The sequence below is a fragment of the Giraffa tippelskirchi genome, chromosome 13, assembly GCF_054371585.1.
Source record: "Giraffa tippelskirchi isolate mGirTip1 chromosome 13, T2T-mGirTip1v1.2.pri, whole genome shotgun sequence".
Classification (NCBI taxonomy): domain Eukaryota; kingdom Metazoa; phylum Chordata; class Mammalia; order Artiodactyla; family Giraffidae; genus Giraffa; species Giraffa tippelskirchi.
Window position 1 is genome coordinate 108,711,198 of NC_137287.1, and position 21,491 is coordinate 108,732,688.

General features: G+C 41.1%; 1 protein-coding gene across 5 annotated transcripts in view; it reads left to right on the plus strand.

Moving 5' to 3' along the window:
- Positions 1 to 21,491, plus strand: part of RPRD1B (regulation of nuclear pre-mRNA domain containing 1B) — a 56,774-nt gene that overhangs the window by 17,940 nt on the left and 17,343 nt on the right. For 2 of the 5 annotated variants that reach the window (XM_081558819.1, XM_081558815.1), the window contains exons 4-6: positions 3,249 to 3,361; positions 4,909 to 5,035; positions 10,950 to 11,125. In XM_081558819.1, coding sequence (XP_081414945.1) covers positions 3,249 to 3,361; positions 4,909 to 5,035; positions 10,950 to 11,125 — 416 coding nt within the window. The remainder of the gene's footprint in view (positions 1 to 3,248; positions 3,362 to 4,908; positions 5,036 to 10,949; positions 11,126 to 21,491) is intronic. The other 3 variants (XM_081558817.1, XM_081558816.1, XM_081558818.1) reach the window with 3 other exon arrangements.

A 21,491-nucleotide genomic window follows, 5' to 3' on the forward strand; every position in this document is an offset into this window, starting at 1 on the left:
GGAAGAGGCAGGATGCAGTTGGGATAGCGGTCTGGATGAGGCATGAGAAAGGACAGGTGGCTGATAAGAGGCTTTGGGAAGAAGCAGAAAGAGGACATATGGAAGAATTCCTCACAGGTGTGGAATCTGTTATAAGTTGGGACTTGGGGAGAGACTCTGCTGTTCTCCAAGGCATGGTACTTGGAAGATGGAGCCAGTGAAAGTGTTCATAATGGAACTAGATAGCTCATGAAGGGTGGAGCCCTCTGGGGGAAATGATAAATAATTTATTTCCAGCAGGTCGTCTAAGTGGAGATAGGAGAGAACTGGAAACATAGGATGATGATGGTTAATTCCTATTACACCCTCTTCCATCAGGATGTGAAGGGCGGAAACAGCCCTAAAATTGTCATCAGTTTGATTTCAGTTTTGCATTGCTGTGAGTGACAACAAGAACTCCTGCTTAGGAGACAGAAAGCTTTTGCTGTAGGACCCAGACTTACTAAACAAGCTCTCTGGCTTTAGAGAAACCTCAGCTGGTGGGCCTTGACATTCTTATGAAAAATGAGTTGGAGAGCAGTGGGGAAAGCAAAGACATAGGTATGTGTAAGGGCTTCCACTATCAGAATTCAGTGATTCCGAGTGTCCTGAGATGTTCAGTGGTATGTGGCTTTTATATATAATAATTTCTGTATGAGAGTTGAAAAACTGAAGGACTCAAGTTTTATAATTTTTTCTACCTTCTTTAGTGTCTTTAACAGTTATTTTTTCAGCATTCTCTTCTAGGTGTTTGGAAGTGAACAGAACAATACTATAAATTCTCTTTTGCTCCTGTGCTTAAATTCTTGTGGCTACTAATCAAACATAGCCACTTTGATTCTGTAGTGACTGAATGCTGACAGGGTCATACCACACGCTACACACTACTTAGGCAGCCACTTTGTGCAAAGTACTGCTATATATTTCATATGCAAATTATAGCCTTATAGATTTTCTGTTTGAAAAATACAGCCATCCTTGCTTTGCATAGTGCAGGACTGTGAATGCGACTGGTCAAGTTGAATACCATGCAGAGTGATCTTAATAATCAATGGGGAAAATTACAATTGTTCTGTAACTTTTAAAATTTTTTTGTCAAAGAAAAACTCACTGTTTATCACAATTGTATAAGAAAACAAGAAAGTAAAATAAAGACTTATTTAGCATGTTTTAACATAAATTAGAAACATGAGTTACAATGTGTATTTCTCTGTAACTGACTTACCAAGAGTGGTTTGAACAAAGCTTGTTGCATCTTTTCCATCTTTGTCATACTCCTTCCTAACTTTGGATCAGTTTCCAACATTTTTTCCTTTGTGCTTTCAGTATTGTGAAGTATCCATTAAGCGTTCCTCTAAAGTGAATTTTGTCAGCATCACTTCCTCTAGGACATTGTCATTCTTTTCATCACAGCCACTTTCTTCATTTACGTTGATAAGTTGGCCTTCACTAAGTTCCCTTTTGCTATGAATCCAGAGTCTCTTGAAGAACATGACAAGGGTTTGCATCCCTACAGCCAGCTGTCTCTTGTACAGCCCCATTTATGTTTTGTGCAAATTTCATTTCCAGCATTAATTTTAGTTTTAGTTTCTTTGTTGCTCTTTCATCTTTGTCAGTCAGTTCCCTGTTTTGATTATTTATTTTTATAAAATGTCATGTGGATTTTGGCACTGGGAGACTTTGTTGCCTATGTGTGAACTGAATAACAGTGACCAATTACAGACCTTCAAAGAAGTGATGCGGTCACTAATCATGATGCCCTTCTGTTATTTACGTAGTGATTTGTGGACCGAAGTTAGCAGCAAGGTTTGTTGTTGATGCAGTTACTTCGAGTAAATACGCCATGACAACTGAAATACAAAGTGTGTTGTTGGGGGAATGGTGTCATTTAACCAAACCGTGGTAATAAATCTGTGCATAATAGAATAGTGCGAAGGCAGGACTGCCCGTCATACAAATGCTGCTGTTTCTCTTCTTTAGTAGAATAAACAAAACATTAAGAAAAAAAAATGAAACCCATGATATTGACTTGTCTTTCACGTCAAACATAGTTTGCTCAGTTAATATGTAAGGTAGAGAACAGGAGCTACATCCTGGGTTCCAGAAGAGAATGTTGAATTAAGCAGGAGGTATCCGTGTCCTGTTTTTAACTCACAGAGTTCTGAGGCAGGTCCATGGTGCCTCTCACTTGACAAGATGAGAGGATAGTTGTGTGGCACTGAGTAAGTTTAGGTTGAGTTCAGTGGAAAGAACACAGATGTTGAAATCCCACCATTCCATGAGTTATTTAGCCTCTCTGGGTCTTCATTTTCTCACCTGTAAAATGGAGACATAGCACACCTTAGACCTGCTGAAAGGATCAACTGTAAAGAAACTGTTGGAATGCCTGGGACATGCTAGGCATCCAGTAGTTTCTTTACTTCCCAAACTTGAATTTCTCATTTAGCTGTATGTCCCTCGTTGTTTGGCATTGATTTTGTATTGTCCAATTTAATGCAAAAGGAATGATTTTGGAATTAATACATCCATCATAAAAATTTAAGAGCACATGGTGCAGATAATTAAAAAATGTAACCCGTTAGCCTCAAAAGTGGTTAATTTTAAAATATTGACTTAAGTCCTTCCTTGCAGTAGTATCATCTTGCTCAGCAATGGTTACTTTAAATTTTAAGGTAAAACTAGGTTTGTTTTGTTCTTAAAGGATTGATTTAAAGATTTAAAGTTGTTTTTAGAGCTTTTTGACACAGCCTTATCGATGGGTCTCTCTCTACTATTTATTTTCTGAAATGATCCCAGAAAGTGAAAAGTCTCTCATTGTACACACAGTATAGTCTCTACAGACCTTTGCACACATTGGCTTGCTTCATTATATTTTCTGATGAGGTTTGTTACCTTTTTACTTTGCCTGTTAACTTTTATTTTTCTTTTAAAGATAATTAGGTTTTTAGTGAAATGTGTTAGCTTGGTAAGTTTCACTTTTAGATGCTTTTTTCTGATGGTGTTTTTCCAGTGAGTCAATCTGAGATACCAACTGAGGCCATTTTGACTCTTCTCAATAATGTACGGAATGACCACCACTTGAAAATAAGTGCCATTAGGGTTAATGTTAATCCATCTCTGGAAAGGTACACCCTTCCACCCTTTTTTACTTGTGACCCATTGTGCTTAGCATTTGACCTACCTGTTCAGGCTGCGGTGACCCACATGTGTCACTTTTTTCTTTCCTCTAGCAACAGAGGAGAAGAAATCTCTGAAGCGAACTTTTCAGCAAATACAAGAGGAGGAGGATGATGACTATCCTGGAAGCTACTCTCCACAAGATCCTTCTGCAGGACCTCTCTTGGTATGTCTTGACCCCCCCAAGAGCATAGGGCCCAGGGCTTGAAGTGACCCCTAGTTGAAGATTCTGGCCACAAGGTGGCGCTAGTGATCAATAGTATGGAATCACCAGAGGGCAGCTCTTGGCACTGGGTGCAGGATCCACATAGTGAAGCAAGCTTGATTTTGTCTTTGCATGCCTCGACTCTGGGATGAATTTGTGTTTTACAGAGTACTTGTATTTGGCCTTTTTTCACTCCTAGAAATTTAAAATATTCTTTAAAAGTAGTTTTTGTAAAGCGGTAGATATTACAAAGACATTCAAAAGTCCTCAACCATGGCTTGTCTTATAAGTAAACAACATGTTAGTATCTAAGGATAGTCTGTGTAGCAACAGCAAATTTGCCACACCGTAGCCTATTTAAATATTAAACCAGGTGCTAGCATTTACTGAGTTTTTAGCCATATATTTGCATTGTTTGATCCCCTCATGTAAGTTAGTTCATGAACTCTGTATGGTTGGTTCATTTTAGCTGTTTGTTTATTTATGTATTCATTTACAGCCAAAGAAAGTGAGTCTCAAGGCGACAAATTAAGTAACCTGCTCAGTGTTTTAATTGAATCTGGGCCTGGCTGAATTCAAAGCGCCTACTCATTTCACTGAGTTGCACTGCCTCTCATTCTGCCTGAAGCAGCTTTATTTTATTATACATGGGTGTACTTAAGGCCTGTGTGAATAGAAAGCATGTCTGATTTGTGTTATGTTAAGATGTCAAATTAGCCTGGGAGTTAAATGAAAACAGTGTTAGGCCATGTATATTTGCATTTAAAAACTTTCAAGAGAACAGCCCAAATGACCAGCTTTCGGGATAACCTGACTGCCATCTCTATGGTACTCTGGGGGTCATTGTGAACTAGCTAACCTGTCAGTGTTGTATGTTTCCCTGACAACTAAAAAACCCTTTTTTGGTATACACAGAATATGCATTCTTGGTTTGTGGTTTTTTTGTTTGTTTGTTTTCTTCCCTCTTTGTTTATAATTAATGAGCTTGACACATTTAATTTTGGTAGTGGCTGCCGAAATCAAAAACATCATCTTTGTGACATTCATTCTGTAGAGCAAATCCAGGAAGGAATTGAAGTAGGTAGTGTCCTTTCATTTAGTCAGTCAGCACACAGGATGCTAGGGCATTTGATACGTGTTCCTTTACTGTAAACTGGAGGCCGTTCTGTACTAGAGATCATGCATCCTTTGAAACTAAGCAATGTAAACCAGATTCCATTTTCTTAAGTTGCCAAAAACACACTCTTTTAAAAAAAATTCTTTTTCACAGTTACGTAGAATTTCATTTGTGTTCTGCCTCGTACTTAGAAATACTGTGTGCATTCTCTTAGAATTCGTATCACTGATTCAGTAGACACTCTGGGTAAGGACAGTGGTTCTTTTTTAAATGTCAGGGATGATCATTTTTGAAATTCGCCTTCACATTGTTGAACTCCAGCTAAGTTTCTCTAAACCCCACATCCCCACATGTCTTCATGGATAGTGTTGTCTGTGTTTTCCTTGTACAGACTGAGGAGCTGATCAAAGCTTTGCAAGACCTAGAAAATGCTGCATCAGGGGATGCTACTGTCCGACAGAAAATTGCTTCTTTACCCCAGGAAGTGCAAGACGTTTCTCTTTTGGAAAAAATAACAGGTGAGAAGTTAGAGGTCGGGTGAAGGATGAGGGAGGGGGAACATATCTCCAGTGCATCAGACCCCAGGACATGCCAGCGTCTGCAGATACAGACCTTCCACCTGGGGCCAGGTTCTCTATTGTCTTGAGATTTGCAAACATAACTCACAGACTGAACAAAGGAGCTGCTGGCATAGTCTGAGCTTGAATAGTGACTCTAAATTATTGCAGAAATGCTAGCGTGCCACAGCCTGTGGTACTCAGCTCAGGTAAGGTCTTTTGAAACCAGGGTACAAACTGTGTGCAGAAGGGCAAAGAAGGGGGAAGCATTAAACTCATGACCGTGTTAACAAAAAAATAAAGTATGACTCAGTGTCATGATTTTTACCCTGTACCCTGCGACACCCCCTCGAGGTTCTTCAGTGCCGAGAACCCCGGGTTTGTATTGTTAATCATATCATCTTGCCCTTGTGATGATCACCCCCAATTAAACAGAGAGGGGCAGCTGACATTCTTCCTGCTTTATGCGTGGTCAGTCCAGAGGAAGGAGTGAGCGTGAACTCCCCCTCCTCATTCAGGAAGCAAGCTGTGAGGAGATGTGAGGGAAGGCAGTGCTACCCAGACAGAGGGGGCGGGAATACCTTCAGGCAGGAGTGGGTTAGCTGGAGAACACAGCACGGCCTCTTGGCTCACTCTCTACTTCCCTGACCCCAGCAGTCAAACCCACTGGATTGAACAACCTGTTGAGCCCACAGGCTGTTGATCTTTCCACCTTTTCCCAGCCTTTAGCCCCCTCCTGGCCTCGTGTTCTCTGTTACTCGGCTTCGGGTGTTTATAATCACTCTTCACACACACCCTCAGTGCCTTTTGCTCTTTTTCCCCTTCACTCTATAGTCTCCTGGGAAAACCTAACTTTTTGAATCACAATCTGCAAAATTGAAAACAAGTTAACATAAAATTAGCAGTGTGTGTAATTGCATTTCTCTGTTTTCACTGACTTAAAGGACTTACATGACTTTTTAAAATTATTTATTTATTTTGATTTTTAATTATGGTGAAATACACCTAACAATACTTGCCATCTTAACCATTCTGAAGTGTGCCATTCAGAAGCGCTGAGTACATTCACGTTGTGCAACCAATTTCCAGAACTCGTTCCATCTTGCAGAACTGAAGCTCTCTATCATTAAAGTAACAACTCACTGTCCCTACCCACTCCCCAGCTCCTGGCGGCCGCCACTCACAATTGTATGTGGCTGGGCAAAACAAATGATAAACATTGGCTGACTTTTCTTCCTGTTTCTGTGGATGAGCATGCTGTTTCCTAAAGCAGCCCCTTAGCCTAGTAAGCCTATTTCTTCTTACCCACCCAAGGGCACTGCTCCAACAGTTCTCCCCTTTTCTCCTGCATCTCCAGTTTCTCCGCCCCCCCTCCGCTGCTGGGTCATTTTCCATAGCATAAAAATACATATTTTTTTCCTATGTGGGAAAATTTTTTTTGCTTGGCCTGGTACTTTCCTCCAGCTGTTGTCTCATTTCTCTGTTGTGTATAGCTGGACATTCTAAACAGATGGCCTATGCTCATCAATCTCTAGTCTCTGCCCCGCCCCGCCCCCCCCCCTTTTGGTTTCACTTCACTGACTGCTCTTATCAGTGTTGGCTGATGACTTCCATGTTGCTAAATTCAAGTGGTGAACTTTTTCTGCCCATTCTTTTGTGTGTGTGTGTGTGTAGCAGAGTTTTACTAAAGTATAAAAAGGGACAGAGAAAGCTTCTGACATAGACATCAGAAGTGGGACAGAGTGTGCCCCCCTCACTAGTCTTATCAAGGCCTTATATACTTTTGACCATTCTTAATTTGGCCCAGTCAATCATTTCTTCTTCCTAAAAATACTCTCTCACTTGGTGTGGTAGGCAGAATAATGGTCCTCCCCAAATGTCCATGTTCTTATCCTTAGAGCCTGCAAATATATTGTCTTACATAGGAAAAGAGACTTTGTGGATGTGGTTGAGTGAAGGATTTTGAGGTGGGGAGGTTATTCTCCTGGGTTAATCACGTGGGCCGGGTTCTTAGAAGAGAAAGGAGAGCAGGAGTAAGAGATGTGACTGTGGAAGCAGAAGTTGGAGAGATGCATTTTGAAGATAGAGGAAAGGGCCATGATAATAAATGTCAAGATAATATATTTGTGTTGTTTTAAACCACTGGGTTTCTGATGCTGTGTTTCGCTGGGACCCCATATCTCCTGGCATTCCCCTCCAGTCTCTTGTCTTTTCAGGCTCCTTTGTTGATTTCTTCCCTTCTCCCTCACCTCTTAATTTTGAGTAATTAGCTTTCTTCCCTAGTTAGTTTCACTGACAGTTCATTTCATCCTATTTGATGACTTTAAATAACAATTTTTGTGCTAATGATCCCCTGATTTACATCTCTAGGGTTGACCTCTCCCTTGAACTTGAGACCCATATATCCAGCCTCCTCCTCTGAGTGTTACTGAGTTGGATATCCTGAAAGACATTTCAGACTTGACCTGTCCCAAACCAAACTTCTCTTCTTCCCTCCAAATTTGTCTCATGGTCTTCCCCATCTCAGTAGATGACCCTCGCATAATTCCTGTTGATCTGAACTGCAGCTTGAACCTGACACCTGTTACCACCTCTGCTGCTGCCACCTGGTGGGAGTCTCCACCATCTTTACTTGAATTATCACAGTAGCTTCCTGCCTGCTCTCCCTGCTGCCTCTTGTCCCACAGCCATCAGTCTGTCTTCAACAAAGTAACCAGAGTGATCCGCTAAAATAGAAGTTGGATCCTGCCCCGTTCTGCTCAGAACACTCTACTCATGTGGGCTCCTTGCCAAGCACTCTCCAAGGGCCCTTGTACTTGACTGTTTCCTCTGCCTGGAATGATCTTCCCCAGATAGTCACATGACTTGTTCTCTCACCACGACCTTGCAAATGCTTTGCCTTATTGTTCTCTAGAGTTCTTATCTTCAGCTGGTAAATAAGTAAAAAATATAGTGTATTATTTATTTCTCTTCCTCCCTGAGAATGTAAACTTGAAGGCAGAAAGTTTTTGTCTTTTGTGTTACCTGTTGGCTCAGAGCCTAGAACAGCATTGGACACACAATAGGAGTCCACATACCTGTCAGGCTAATTGGAAGGTTTGGGGTATAAAAGTCTGATTGGAGTGAGTTTAGTGACCTGGTAGGAGAGAAGGTGGGTACCAGGAGGAGAGACAGCCCTCTTGAGTAGTTCTTCTGTGAGAGGAGCAGGCATGTGGCACAGTGGCTGGGGAGTGACACATGGTCAGAAGATAGAGCAGCGTGTGTGCGTGCTGGTGGGAATGCTTCCAGAGGGAGAGACGTGATGAGGCTGGGGAAACGCAGGTGACAGTCCCAGACACCTGAGTCTTGGAGGAAGCAGAAACAGATGGGATGCCCGTGCACAAGTGAAGGGGTGGCTGAAAGAGGCACACAGCCCTTGTCTGTGGACTTGGGAGGGCAGAGCATTAGAGGGTAGCCCCAGGTAAGTTCCCCAAGGTGAGCGTCTCACTGCTACATTTCGACTGCATTTTTTTCTTTGGCTCATAAAACTCACAGGTTCTTTTTCTGGGTTGTAATTATTTGTGTGAATGAATTATTTCTCTTGTACAACTTCATGGAGTATGAGAATTGATTTTTTTTTTTTGAACATCTCAGAAAGTAGTGTTTTCCTTGTCATTTTCTGCCACAGGCCCTGAAACATTTTAATGAAATTAACCATTACCTTCAGCAGTGACGAAGGTAACCAATCTAACAATCCCAGCAGCTTGTTCCTAGACTGTACCACCAGTCTAGAAGAATAAGTTTCGCTGTCCTCTTGACCCGCGGTGACTGAAATTGTCTCTCTCCTTTGTGTTCTCTTTGGCCCACTCCTCCTCCACCAAGAACATCCTGTTGTTTCCTCGTCCCTGAGGAGCCTACAAGTACCTGATCTTTGATATCAGGCCTAATTTGGAATCCCTCAACAGTTCACCTTCCAGTATTCATATTGAGGAGGCATCTTATAGTCAGGCACTGTTTGCCAGAGAAACTCTGTGGGGAATTCTTAAATCCAGGTTACCTATGATTGTGCTGAACTCTCTCACTTTGACCACCTGTATTCAGAGGACGCAACAAATCTGTATCACGGACACTCACTTTCAGTTTATTCCATGGAACTGCTGGAGTCTCTAGTGCTTTGTTTCAAAGCACTGACTCTTGATCCTTTAAAGCCTTTTTAGCTATGACAAACCTAGACAGCATATTAAAAAGCAGAGACATCACTTTCCCAACAAAAGTCCACATAGTCAAAGCTATGGTTTTTCTAGTAGTCAGGTACTAATGTGAGAGTTGGACCATAAAGAAGACTGAGTGCCAGAGAATTGATGCTTTTGAATTGTGGTGTTGGAGAAGACTCGTGAGAGTCCCTTTTACAGCAAGGAGATAAAACCAGTCAACCCCAAATATTCATTGGAAGGACTGACGCTGAAGCTTCAATACTGTCGGCCACCTGATGTGAAGAGCTGACTTATTGAAAAAGACCCTGATGCTGGGAAAGATTGAAGGCAGGAGGAGAAGGGGATGACAGGGGATGAGATGGTTGGATGGCATCATCGACTCAGTGGACATGAGTTTGAGCAAAATCAGGGAGATAGTGAAGGACAGGAAGCCTAGCGTGCTGCAGACCATGGGGTTGCAAAGAGTTGAACATGACTTAGCAGCTGAACAACAGCAACAACAACATGCATACTTAAGTATTAATCTCACCCTTTTCACACATAATTAATTATATCAGTTTTTTAAAATACCAATCATCCTTCGTCTTTTCTTACTTCCTGAGGTTGAGTGTGGTTCACCACTTTTTCCCAAGGATACCCTTTCTTATGCTTTGATTCTTCTGCAGTTTCTTCCCCAGACAATGAGTTGCAGCCCATTAATTGGGCCTGAAGTCAGTCTGGTAGATAATAACCAACCTTTTATTTTTTTTTTAATGAGATGGCAGAATGCTTGGTACACACTGAAGGAAGTATTGTCTAATAAAACTTTGGTTTCTTTTTTAATATATATTTATGTAAAGTGTATTTCTTAGCGTGGGTCACATTCAAAAGCATTTAAAAGCTTCCGTCTTATCAGACCCTATATTTTGCTGAGCAAAAGAGGTTTAATGCTTACGCAGTTTAAGAAATAGAATCTTACAGGTCCATTTTATTTATTTATTTTTAATCAAGTTTTTTTTTTTGTTTTTATTTTTAAATCTATTGAATTTGTTATAATGTTGCTTCTGTTTTATGTTTTGGTTTTTTGGCCATGAGGCATGTGGAATCCTGGCTCTCCAACCAGGGATCGAACCCACACCTCCTGGATTGAAAGGCGAAGTCTTAACCACTGGACCACCAGGGAAGTCCCTATAGGTCCATTTTCGAGCTACGGTTTTGAGTCCCCAGCTCCTCAGCAAAGTCCACGATACTGAACCTGATAGGTAGCTTTTGTTGTCTTAGTTTTCACACTCAAGAAATGGGTACTTACTTTTGTATTTCAGATGGATATGCAAAGAATATTTAATGACATATTGTGAAGAAAGCAGTTTTGAAATTTTCAGAGGTGGGGAAATATTTCACATATAACCGTAAATCTCTTGTTTATTTGTAGAGATTTTATAGGAATAGGCATTTTGAAGTCCTTTGTCCAATTCACGTCTTTGTACAGTTGCCTCACTTCAGGTAATTCAGAAAGGTCCCATCTTGTTGACAGGAGTGAGTACCTTTGATTTTTCTGTCAGCCAGTCCATTGTCTACAGGTTTCAGCCTATTCTTGAACTTGGGTGTTAGGGGAGAAACTGCTAACCTCCCCCAGAAGTGTTTGCAATTATGCCTGTGTTATTATTTATCGTGTCTCTCTTTTTGGTTTCATTTGTATTTAGACAAAGAGGCAGCTGAACGTCTTTCAAAAACAGTAGATGAAGCATGTCTGTTACTAGCCGAATATAATGGGCGCCTGGCAGCAGAGCTGGAAGACCGACGCCAGCTGGCTCGGATGTTGGTGGAGTACACCCAGAACCAGAAAGACGTTTTGTCAGAAAAGGAGAAAAAGCTGGAAGTGAGTACACTGCAAGACAGACCCAAACTCCCCAAGTTTACCTTCCTGGAGCCCACGTTAGGAGGGTTTTATTATGCCTTAATTAGCACATTTTTTTCTTTAAAACATTCATGAGATGAGAACATCCATCAGATACTGTAATGATTTAAACCAAGTTGAAAATCAAAGTCATGTTTTTATATATCCAGGAAAGAACAGAGTGGAATGCAGAAAGCAAGCAATGAAGTCTTAAATCACAGCATTTAGGGTCTCATTGCTTTAGTTTGAACTCATATTTCAAGAAAAACAATTGTAGATTGAGGTTTGAGAAAAATAGGCATTCAGCACAGCCAAGGAATGATTGCATTTGGGAAATGCTTAAAACTTTCTTTTGGATTATATTGAGATTTATTTCCAACTTGTATCCTTGCTAAGGCCAGTAAGTAGTGTGCCTCCAAGCTCTGTCTCCAGTCTGTTCTAGAATTCCGCATAAACCTAATAATGTTTTTGGAGCCCAGTTCTCAAACTGTTGAGAAGGAGCTGATTTTTACCTTGAGTTGACATTGTCTGAATGACCTTGGAGAGCGGCTCCAGAACTAGTTTCTCTCCATGCATTTGTCTGGCTTAATTAAATACCTGGTGGTTTATCTCAGTCCTTTGATAACTGAACCAGCAGTGTGGATATTTGGGAACTTTTGCTTGCTTCCTGCAGCTAGGCTTCCTTTTTAGCAGTGTCTGCCCTTCTTTTTTTCAGAGACATGGAGAAGAGTTGCTACCAGTGGCTTGGGAAGGGAAGACAGTTTTGAGTTGAAGAATCAGTCACTTCTTATAGGAAACGGAGTAGATTAAGGAGGGAGGGGATTGCCCCATCTGCCAACCCTGCACTCAAGAAACACTTTCTCTGGCCCAGAGGGAGGGAAAAGTGAGCTAGCCCTGAGGCTGCCATGATTTTGTTTGCCTTTCAACACAGTCATTTGACTTGTGCAGGGAAATGAAAGATGGCGCTTCTTCCCATGTCGTTACCTGCAATGATTATGGGAGCTGTGATGGGTAGTGGTAGTGGGAACTTCATATTCCTAGCCAGCTTGGAAATGGAAGATGGGAAAGAGATATAAAAATAGTATGGCTTATATTTAGAAATTAACACTGACCAGAAATCCTAAAGGGAGTTTCATAGGCAGTACCAGACGGTCATTTATCTGAAATGCTCATCTTTCACTGAGGAAGCGTTTTAAGCCCTGTGCCCCGGGACTAATAAGAAAGTGTAATTAATGATTCTGGTTGTAAGTCACCATACCATCTGTTGAACTGCCCCTTGGCGACACATTAAGGGCTTTCTCTGATCTGTCAGACATTGATTATCATGAGCAGCTGCTGTTGGGTGGAACGTGGCAGGCTACCATAGAGGACAGAGTCTTTGAGAAGGAGATTGGGTTGGTAGAGTGAATTAACTTTTTGTTCGTCTCCTTTCCTCATGGTTGCACTTTCCTCCCTATATTTCTTCTGGGGGAATCTTCCTCATTTCTGTAGAACCAATAGTTTGCTAGATGCCACAGGAGGTCATTAAGGCAGAAATGGATCAGAGATTTGGATCCGTTTTGTTGCTTTCCAGCCCCAGGTTTTTAATCACTTGGGCATTGGAATTCCATTGCTTTAAGAATCAGAACAAGTATGTCCCATCACTCGAAAGTATAGATTCTGAACTCCCACTTCTTATCCCAAACCATGTCTGTCAGCCACATGAGTGAAAACTATTCGTTGTAAAAATGGAGCTAAATTTGCTACATTTTAAAAAAGCAAACTCCTAGATATAAAATGTTGAGAGATGGTTTTCATTCTTTATCTGTGTTTGCTAAAAATATGAACAGTCTGCTCCCTAGAATCTGAGATTTTTTTCTCATATCCCATAATAGATTGATCTTAATTCCATTATATCTTTATGGTGATGATAAAACTTAATAAGTATGTGCCACTTGAAAGACGTATTATTACTATGATTTCTTCTAAATCTTCCAAAAGTGTCTTATTGATAGGGATAAGTACATGAAGTATATGTATTTTTTTTAACATTCTTTTTTTTTTAAACATTACCAGTCCTTGTTTTAAAACTGCCACGTCAGAAGAGTAATGAAATCTGCTTTTATTTTTTAGTGTTTTCATTGCCATCAGTGTATGAACATGGAGTTCTTAGAACTCTGGAAATGTAGTTACTTGCTTGAGAGTCTCTTTTCTTCCCAGAGTTCTAATTTGATAACACATAACATTTTTTTCTACAGGTTTGTATCTTCCTTGTATAATGAGTGTACCTCCTTATTCTTTCACTTGAGAATTTTATCTTAGATTCTCAGTGTCTCCTGAACTTTGGGATAGGAAGTATAATGATTCAGAGCCTAGGATGATTCAGACCCTGAGACGTAGAAGACAGAGTTATGGCTCTGGGAGAGATTATGTTTCTGCCCTCAAGGAAATAATATTTTTGCATAAACAGGATGGTTGAACATAAAACCAAACCAAGGGATTGTACGTAATATAGATCAAGGAGACAATTGGCAATTATGATTGTGGTTTCAGTTATGATTGTGGTTTAAGATTAAGTCTAAACTTCCTGGCAGGCAATAAAGCCTTTTCATAAGAGGAAGTAGCAACTGAAGAAGGGAAATACATTTATAAATGGAGAATAACCATACTGGTGCAGACAGATGAGTGAAGGAAGACAAAGACAGAAGATACGGGAAGCCGGGTCCCAGAGCCCTCCCGTGGGAATTAGGCTTCATATTCATTCAACAACAACAAAACTCTTTTAGCAGCTGCTCATTCAGCCGTGAAGTCAGCAGAGCCCATGCCAGGCAGGAGATAGTGGAGATGAGCAGGATATGTGCCCTCCCTCAGTGAGCTTCTGCTCTAGTAGAAGCAAGAATGAAGTTAAAGTAGAATGTGAGAAATGTTCTCAGTAAGGGGAATATCTTAACTCACTATGTCTAAGTTAAAATCAACTGAGGAAAATTGAAAATGTTTTTTGTTTAATATACTGTTTTGATCAGACATTTATTTAAAATATAAGCGAGTTATGAAAGTGCACAGGCAGTTTTTGAACAATGCTGTGCCTTCAGTGGGCTTCCCTGGTTGCCCAGTGGTAAAGAATCCACCTGCCAATGCAGAAGACGTGGGTTCGATCCCTGGGTGGGAAAGATCCCCTGGCGAAGGAAATGGCCACCCACTCCAGTATTCTTGCCTGAGAAATCCCTTGGACAAAGGAGCCTGGCAGGCTACAGTCCATGGGGTTGCAAAGGGTCAGATGCAACCTGCAACTCAACAACAACAATGCCTTCAGCAGGTCTTCCAGAATTCACTAGAATAGGTGTTCTTTGGCAGCTCTTACAGTATGAGGAACATAATTTTTTTCAGTAAATATTTGTTCTGGGAGTGAAATTCGTCACCTGATACAATCTTACTCAATGAAGAGGGTTTTTTAGGTTGCATTTAAAAACTAATTCTTGGTTGTAAAGACTATACTAGTTAGTAAAGAAAGCTGAGTATTTGATGGAAACTGTGGGTTTCCTCCTCTGTTTCTTTTTTTTTCCTTTAAATAGAATCATGATTCATTTTGAGATGATGTGGTTTTTGTTTGTTTACCTTTTTTTTTCTTTTCTTTTTTCACCATGCTTTTGCTTTTGGATGTTATAGTAGACATTGGCCTTAAACTCCAGGCAAGTTAGAAGGAAAGCCGCTTAATGTTTGTCATGCTTTTGTCGTGAACCTGAGAAAACATAGAAATGGGAAAGAGGACTTGTAGCAGGAAGCACAAATAGCAGCCTGGAAGTGAGGATCAGGAATGTGGAGGAGATAGAAGAAGATGAATTCAAAAAAGGAAAAGGAACCAGAAAGGCCTCTAAAACTTCAGTTCTTAGAGCAAAGGGAGGATTTGTTTCTGCGGGACAGAGGTGACTGTTACCCCAAGTGACTGCTAGAAGCTCACAAGCCGTAAGGTAAAGTGGACAGAGTTCCAGTCTTGTCAGTTTGGAGAAAGCCTGATATGGTATGTTCCGTCTGGGCATGTGCAAAGGGGAAAGAGAGAGAGAGGGAGGGAAGTCTTATTTGTACACGCTTTGAAGAAAGAAATCAAAACGGGGAAGGTGCTTATAATTTTACCACCTTGACACATCAGTCCTTTTTTTTTTAACATCATGGTGTTTAACTGTTGACATTCTAGCAATGCTCTAGAACTGAAAGGAGACAGATCTGTGTGTGATGTCCATGCCAGTGGTACACACACAGACTGTGTGCCACACAGGGACGAGCTCTGGGGAACTGTGTTCCTGTCTGCAGATGTTTTAAAACTACCAGGTGAAACATGAAAATAATAACCCTTTTAAAGTATATGCATTTCAGTGACACATAGTACATTCATAGTATTGAGTAACCACCACCTGTATCAAATTCTAAAATAATTTACTTTCTGTCATACCAAAAGAAAACCCTGTACCCCATTAACCAGTCCCTCCCTGTGGGCCCCTCCTCCCAGCCCCTCACAACCACCAATCGGCTTTCTATGCCCATGAATTTGCCGGTGCTGGATATTTTATATAATTGGGTCTGGCTTCTTTCACTTAGCATGTTTTTGGAATTTATCCACATTGTAGCATGTATTAGTACTTCATTTCTTCTTATGGCTGAATTTTCCATTTTATAGATATGCAAAAATGTCTACCCACTAATTTGCTGATGGACGATTGGGTTGTTTCCACCTTTTGGCCATTATGAATAGTGTTGCCATAAACAGTTGTGTACAGGTTTTTGTGTGGGCATATGTTTTCTTTCTCTTGGGTATATGTATACCTAGGAATAGAATTACTTCATTGTAAAGTGAAGTCTATGTTTAACATTTTGAGGAGACGTCAGAACTGGTTGCCATAGCAGCTGTGCCATTTTCCATTCCCACTAGCAGTGTATGAGGCTTCATTTCTCCACGTCCTTGTCAACACTTGGCGTTGTCTGTCCTTTTTAAGTTCTAGCCATCCTGGCGGATGTGAAGTGATTTCGCGTGGTTTTGATTTGCATTTCCCTAGTGACTAAGGGGGATGAGCATCTTAGCATGTGCTTGTTAGCCATTTGTGTATCTTTTTTTAAGAATGTGTTTGTTCAAGTCCTTTGCCCATTTTTGAATAGAGTTGTTTGTTCTTGAATTGTAAGAGTTCTTGGTACATTCTGGATATCAGACTTCTACCAGTTAAATGCTTTGCGAATATTTTGTTCCATTCTGTAAGCTGTTTTTCACTTTCTTCAGTATGCTGTTTGAAGCAGTAAGCTTTGAAAAGTTCTAATGTGTTTTTTCTTGTATTGCTTATGTTTCAGTATCACACTTAAGAATCCATTGCAAAATCCAGGTCATAGGAAGAGTTATTCCTGTATTTTCTTCTAGGAGTTTTGTAGTTTTAGCTTTTACATTTAGGTTGTTGAGTTAATTTTTGTATATGATGTGAGGTGGGGCAGGGGAGCGTGAGCGCACCTTCCTTATTTGCATATAGATGCCTAGTTGCCCTAGCACTGTTTGTTGTTCCCCACTGAATACTTAGCACTTTGGTTAAAAATCGATTGGCCATAGATGTATGGGTTTATTTCTTGACTCTCTGTTCTGTTCCACTGATTTGTGTGTCTGTCCTATGCCGGTATCACACACAACTACTTTGATCACTGTAGCTTCATAATAAGTTTTAAGATTGGAAAATGTGAGTCCTCAAACTTTATTCTTCTTTTTTAGTGTCATTTGGCTGGCTCTTCAGGGCCTCTTTCAGTTCTGTGGGAATTTGAGGATCAGCTTTTCCATTTCCAAAAAAGTTTGTTGGAATTTTCGTAGGAGTTGTATTGAATCTGGAGATTGCTTTGGGCACTCTTGCCATCTTAACAGTCTTAAGCCTTCGAATCCCCGAACGTGAAATGTCTTCCCATTTATTTAGATAATTCTTTAATTTCTGCTGCAGAATTTCCAAAGACATGCTAGAGCATCGTTTCCCAGTGCATTTGATTTTAGAGAGGCCTTGTTTAGGTACGCTCAGTGTCGGGAACCACAATAGACGACAGTGTGCGTCTCTTCTTACAGTAGGCAGTGTTTACCCACCTCTGGAAGGCCTGCATATATATGCATGCGTGCTTAACAAAGTCACCAGGGCACAGGTAAGACTGCCAGTTTCATTCTGCAGAGGAGAGTCCTGGATGTCTAGGTAAGGTCTTTAATAGGATTATGAAGCTGGATAGGACCTCAGAGGGTATATAGTCCAGCTTCTGAATTGTATAGTCTTCTCTTCAGACCCAGAGTTAACCCAGACCAGGAATACAATTTAAAGCAGACATCTTGTCATTTTTATCAAGTTTGTGTTTTGGTTTGTTTATTGTGGTTTTAAATTTTATTCATTTATTTCATAAGGTCAGGTCACAGCAGAAGGATACTCTACACCGAAGAGGAGCCAGAGTTGATCATTTCAGCAGTCCCAAGAATCTTATTTTAGAGACATGACGTCTTATATAGGGGCATTAAAATGGTTGCAGGAACGCATTCTGGAATGGCCCCTGAGAAAGCTTTCTGAGTTTGAGAGAGCCCGCTTTGCCACCAAGCTCCTAGGTACCCTTCTGCCATGACTCTGCATGCTCTTGCTCTGAGAGGAAGGGAGAAATTGGTCATTGAACTTGGGCCTGCTGCTGTGTCTCCAGACTTGGTACGTCCCCCCCTCCATTGTAATGAATACTCGAGTACGTGCGACTTTTCCATTGAGACTCTGGTGGCTCAGACAGTAAAGGATCCGCCTGCAGTGCAGGTGACGTGGGTTCGATCCCTTGGGTCAGGAAGATCCCCTGGAGAAGGGGATGGCTACCCACTCCAATATTCTTGCCTGAAGAATTTCATGAACAGAGGAGCCCGGCGGGCTATATAGTCGGTGGGGTCACAAAGAGTCAGACACAACTGAGTGACTAACACTTTCGCACTTTCACTTTCACAGCCTTCTACTTAAGACAGCACAGCTGGGAAGGGGGAACTGGCCCAGAATCCAGCACTGACTTGTGACTTCTTATGTCTGTTTGTAATTTAATTCCAACAAACTTGAGAGATTCTTGGGCTATAGCTGAGGGGGCACTAACCAAACTGGTGGGTGTCTGTTATTTCTGCTGGCATATCCCCCACCTCCCCGCAGGGTGCAGATGGTGAGAGGTGTTCATTCCAGTAATGGGGTGGGCAATAGGTGGAGATAGAGCGCTCCGTTTTTGGTCAGCTTTGGACAGATCCTCCCCTTTCCCCATGGTGAGGGAAGCCAGTGTCTCATTGTCCATTACAGCCAGGGCAGATGGGAGCAGGCAATCTAATCCCCCTTTTAGGTGAGAAGGCAGAGCTCAGCGTTCTTCTGAGCAGTCCAGTGTCACAGAAGGAAGTCAGTGAGGACCAGAACCCCAGTCTACAGAATCCTGACCCCAGTGATCACCTACCGCGTTCCCTGGGAACTGAGGGGCCCTGCCTGTGGGTCCTCTGTATCATTCCCTTCCTTAACGTGTCGTCCTCCCCTCCCTAGACTAGCAGTGCCATCAGCACCATGGGCTGAAGCAGGTCAGTTCTGCTCACACTGGTCCCTTGATTGGCGGTGGGCTGGTGGGGTAGGGTTGTGCTCATGTCCTTCCCCACACGGCAGGCCTTGGCTCACTCACTGCTTTTTCACCCCTGCTTTGAGGTGGGTCCTTTTTTTTTTTTAAGTTTCCCTCCAGTAGGTGGGGACTTTTTGAGTTCCGTGGTTCTGTAAGTGGTTTGGAGGCTGTGTTTAATCCTTGGATTCCTTCCATTTGTTTTAGGTACTGCTGACCCTTCTAGCTCAGGCCCCATTTGCAGCTGGAACTCTTACCTATCCGTGTGTGTGCGTAGGGAGTACTTAATCTCTAAGTACTCCAGGGGAGAAAAGGCCCCATATAATGTACTTAACTTACTTGGTGACCTAAGGGCATGGTTCACTGACATTTGAGAGTTTACTTTGAAAACAGTGACGTGAATTCAAAGCTCTCCCAGCTGTAAATCCATACCTTTAGCCGCAGCATTGTTTTCCTATTTATCAACTTTTGATGGTTCCTCCTCCTTCCCGGAACAGCACCACTGAGTTTTAGCAAGTGTGTGTAGCAATGATTTTTCATATTTATGTATAAAGTGAATATATACATTGAGTCAAAACAGTATTTGGGCCCCGCATCACTGCTTTGTCTGCCAAAATATTCATTCTTTTTTTTTAAACTAACTTACTTACTTACTTACTTGGCTACCTGCCTGACTGCACCAGGTCTTAGTTGCAGCATGTGGGATCTAGTTCCCTGACCAGGGATTGAAACCAGGGCCCCTACATTGGGAGCTTGGAGTCTTAGCCACCCCACCACCAGAGAGGTCCCAAAACATTCATTCTTACTCAACTAATATTCAGTTCTTTTTTTTTTTTGAATTACAGAAGAAGCACTCACAGGAAACTTAGAAAAAATGAATATAAAGGAAAAAAATCATAATCTCACTATTCAGAGATAACTACTTTTAATTTTGGTATATTTCTTTTATTTTTTTCCTCCTGTTTTAAAATTAAAATGATCATACGTGCCTTTAAAAACCTTACATGATTATTTTTCCCTTATTAGCGAAAAACTTTGTAAACATTTTAAATTGCTTCTTGAATAGGGTTTGATATTCAATTATTTTTATTGAAGTTTTTTTTTTTTAACTTTGGGCTAACTTTTAGTATCTGGATTTTTTAATTCCTATAAATTTTTAATAATGGATTCTGTATGTATGCAGAGGTCTGCTTGTCTTTAAGTATACTCCAGGTCATATGTATTTCAAGGTCTTTGCCCTCAGTAGGCATTTCTGACTTATGGGTTCTTGATCTTTTTCAAATCATCTCAAGTAGACTAGAACTTCACTGAGCTTTATAGACAGACAGGTAGAAGATGCATAGGTATGTGTGTAATGTGTGTACATACCCGCAAGTTAAGGATTAATCTTGGTTTTATGAAGGAGTGAACATTGAAGTAGACAAATTAGACAAATAGGGCTCTCTTCTGGGTTTTAAATTAACTGTTTACATTTGAAACAGCTGTGGGAAAATAGCAACTACTTATTATAACATTGACTTGAGTGAGCATAGCTTTGAGAGCAGAGTTCAGATTACAGAAATTTGAGCTCTTGTGTCTAAGTGTCTGTTTGACCCAAGGGGTACATGTTATTTTGAGCAAAGATCTATTTTAGTTTTTATGAATGTTCCTAAATCCGTGAAGGTAGGCCTTCTACTCCCACTGTAAGTTGTGGTTTTTGAAGAAAGTAAAACTAGATTATGGCATGCTCTGCAATTTTGTAAGTTGTGTCTCTGACTTTGTTTTCCCTTATAAAATGAAGGACTTAAAGTAAGGTCAGAAGGAGTCTTTTTCCATGTTTAGAGCAAAAATTTGCTTGCTTATAATAAGGAGTCAACATGAAACCTTTACAAAGTCCCTGAGCTCCCAAAAGTATGGCATGCTTCACGTGAAGAAGTGATGGTACCAGTTAGCTTTCTTTATGACTCTGCAAGCCTCCTTATTTTTTCTCCTCCTTATTCAGATTCTTTCAACATCTTTAGGAAAAAGTATGGACATCTCTGTTACTCCAGTCATGAGGTTCTTTGAGAATTTTAAGCAGAGTAACTTTGCAAATTTCAACTCAGCAAAAATTTGCTGGTGACCTAAGCATTCTTGAGGTTTTGATAGTGATTATAAATAGTCTCATCCCACTTTTCCTTCATGGTGTCTAGTAGGCTCTGTTTGGTGCTTTTATTTTGCCCACCATTGTTTCTGCTCCGTGGACATAAGACTCACAAGGGGTTATTCCCAGAAATATACCATTTAACCCCAGTCAGGATTTAGTGATGAGGATCCACAGGGCCCATTCCAGTCTCTTTCTGACTTTCTCTACTGAGGCCAGTCAGTAGTTTTGGCAGCCACCTATCTTTAGCATGGTTTTTCATTTATAAAATAACAATTTTATCTTCACCCGTAACTAACAGGTTCAGCCCTTGTCTAACCTCAGTTGTTCGTGTTTGCCTTTCCTTAGAGCACAGGACCTTTAGGACCAAGTTATTTTCCTTTCTGTGTAAGAAGTCTCCAGTAGGTTGTCTGAAGGGCTTCTTCTCAGCAAGTGTATCATGCTTTGCCTCTCTAATACTGTTTTTACATCACATCACATGAGCACACCCCGCATCACTACCACTCTCCATTTTTTACCACATCACTGCATCGTGGCTCCCCATTCTGCCTCTGCTTACCCCACTGCACCTTGGCAGATACACCTCCATTACTCTTTAGAATCCCCCACCAGTAGTCTAGGGCTTCCCAGATGGCTCAGCGG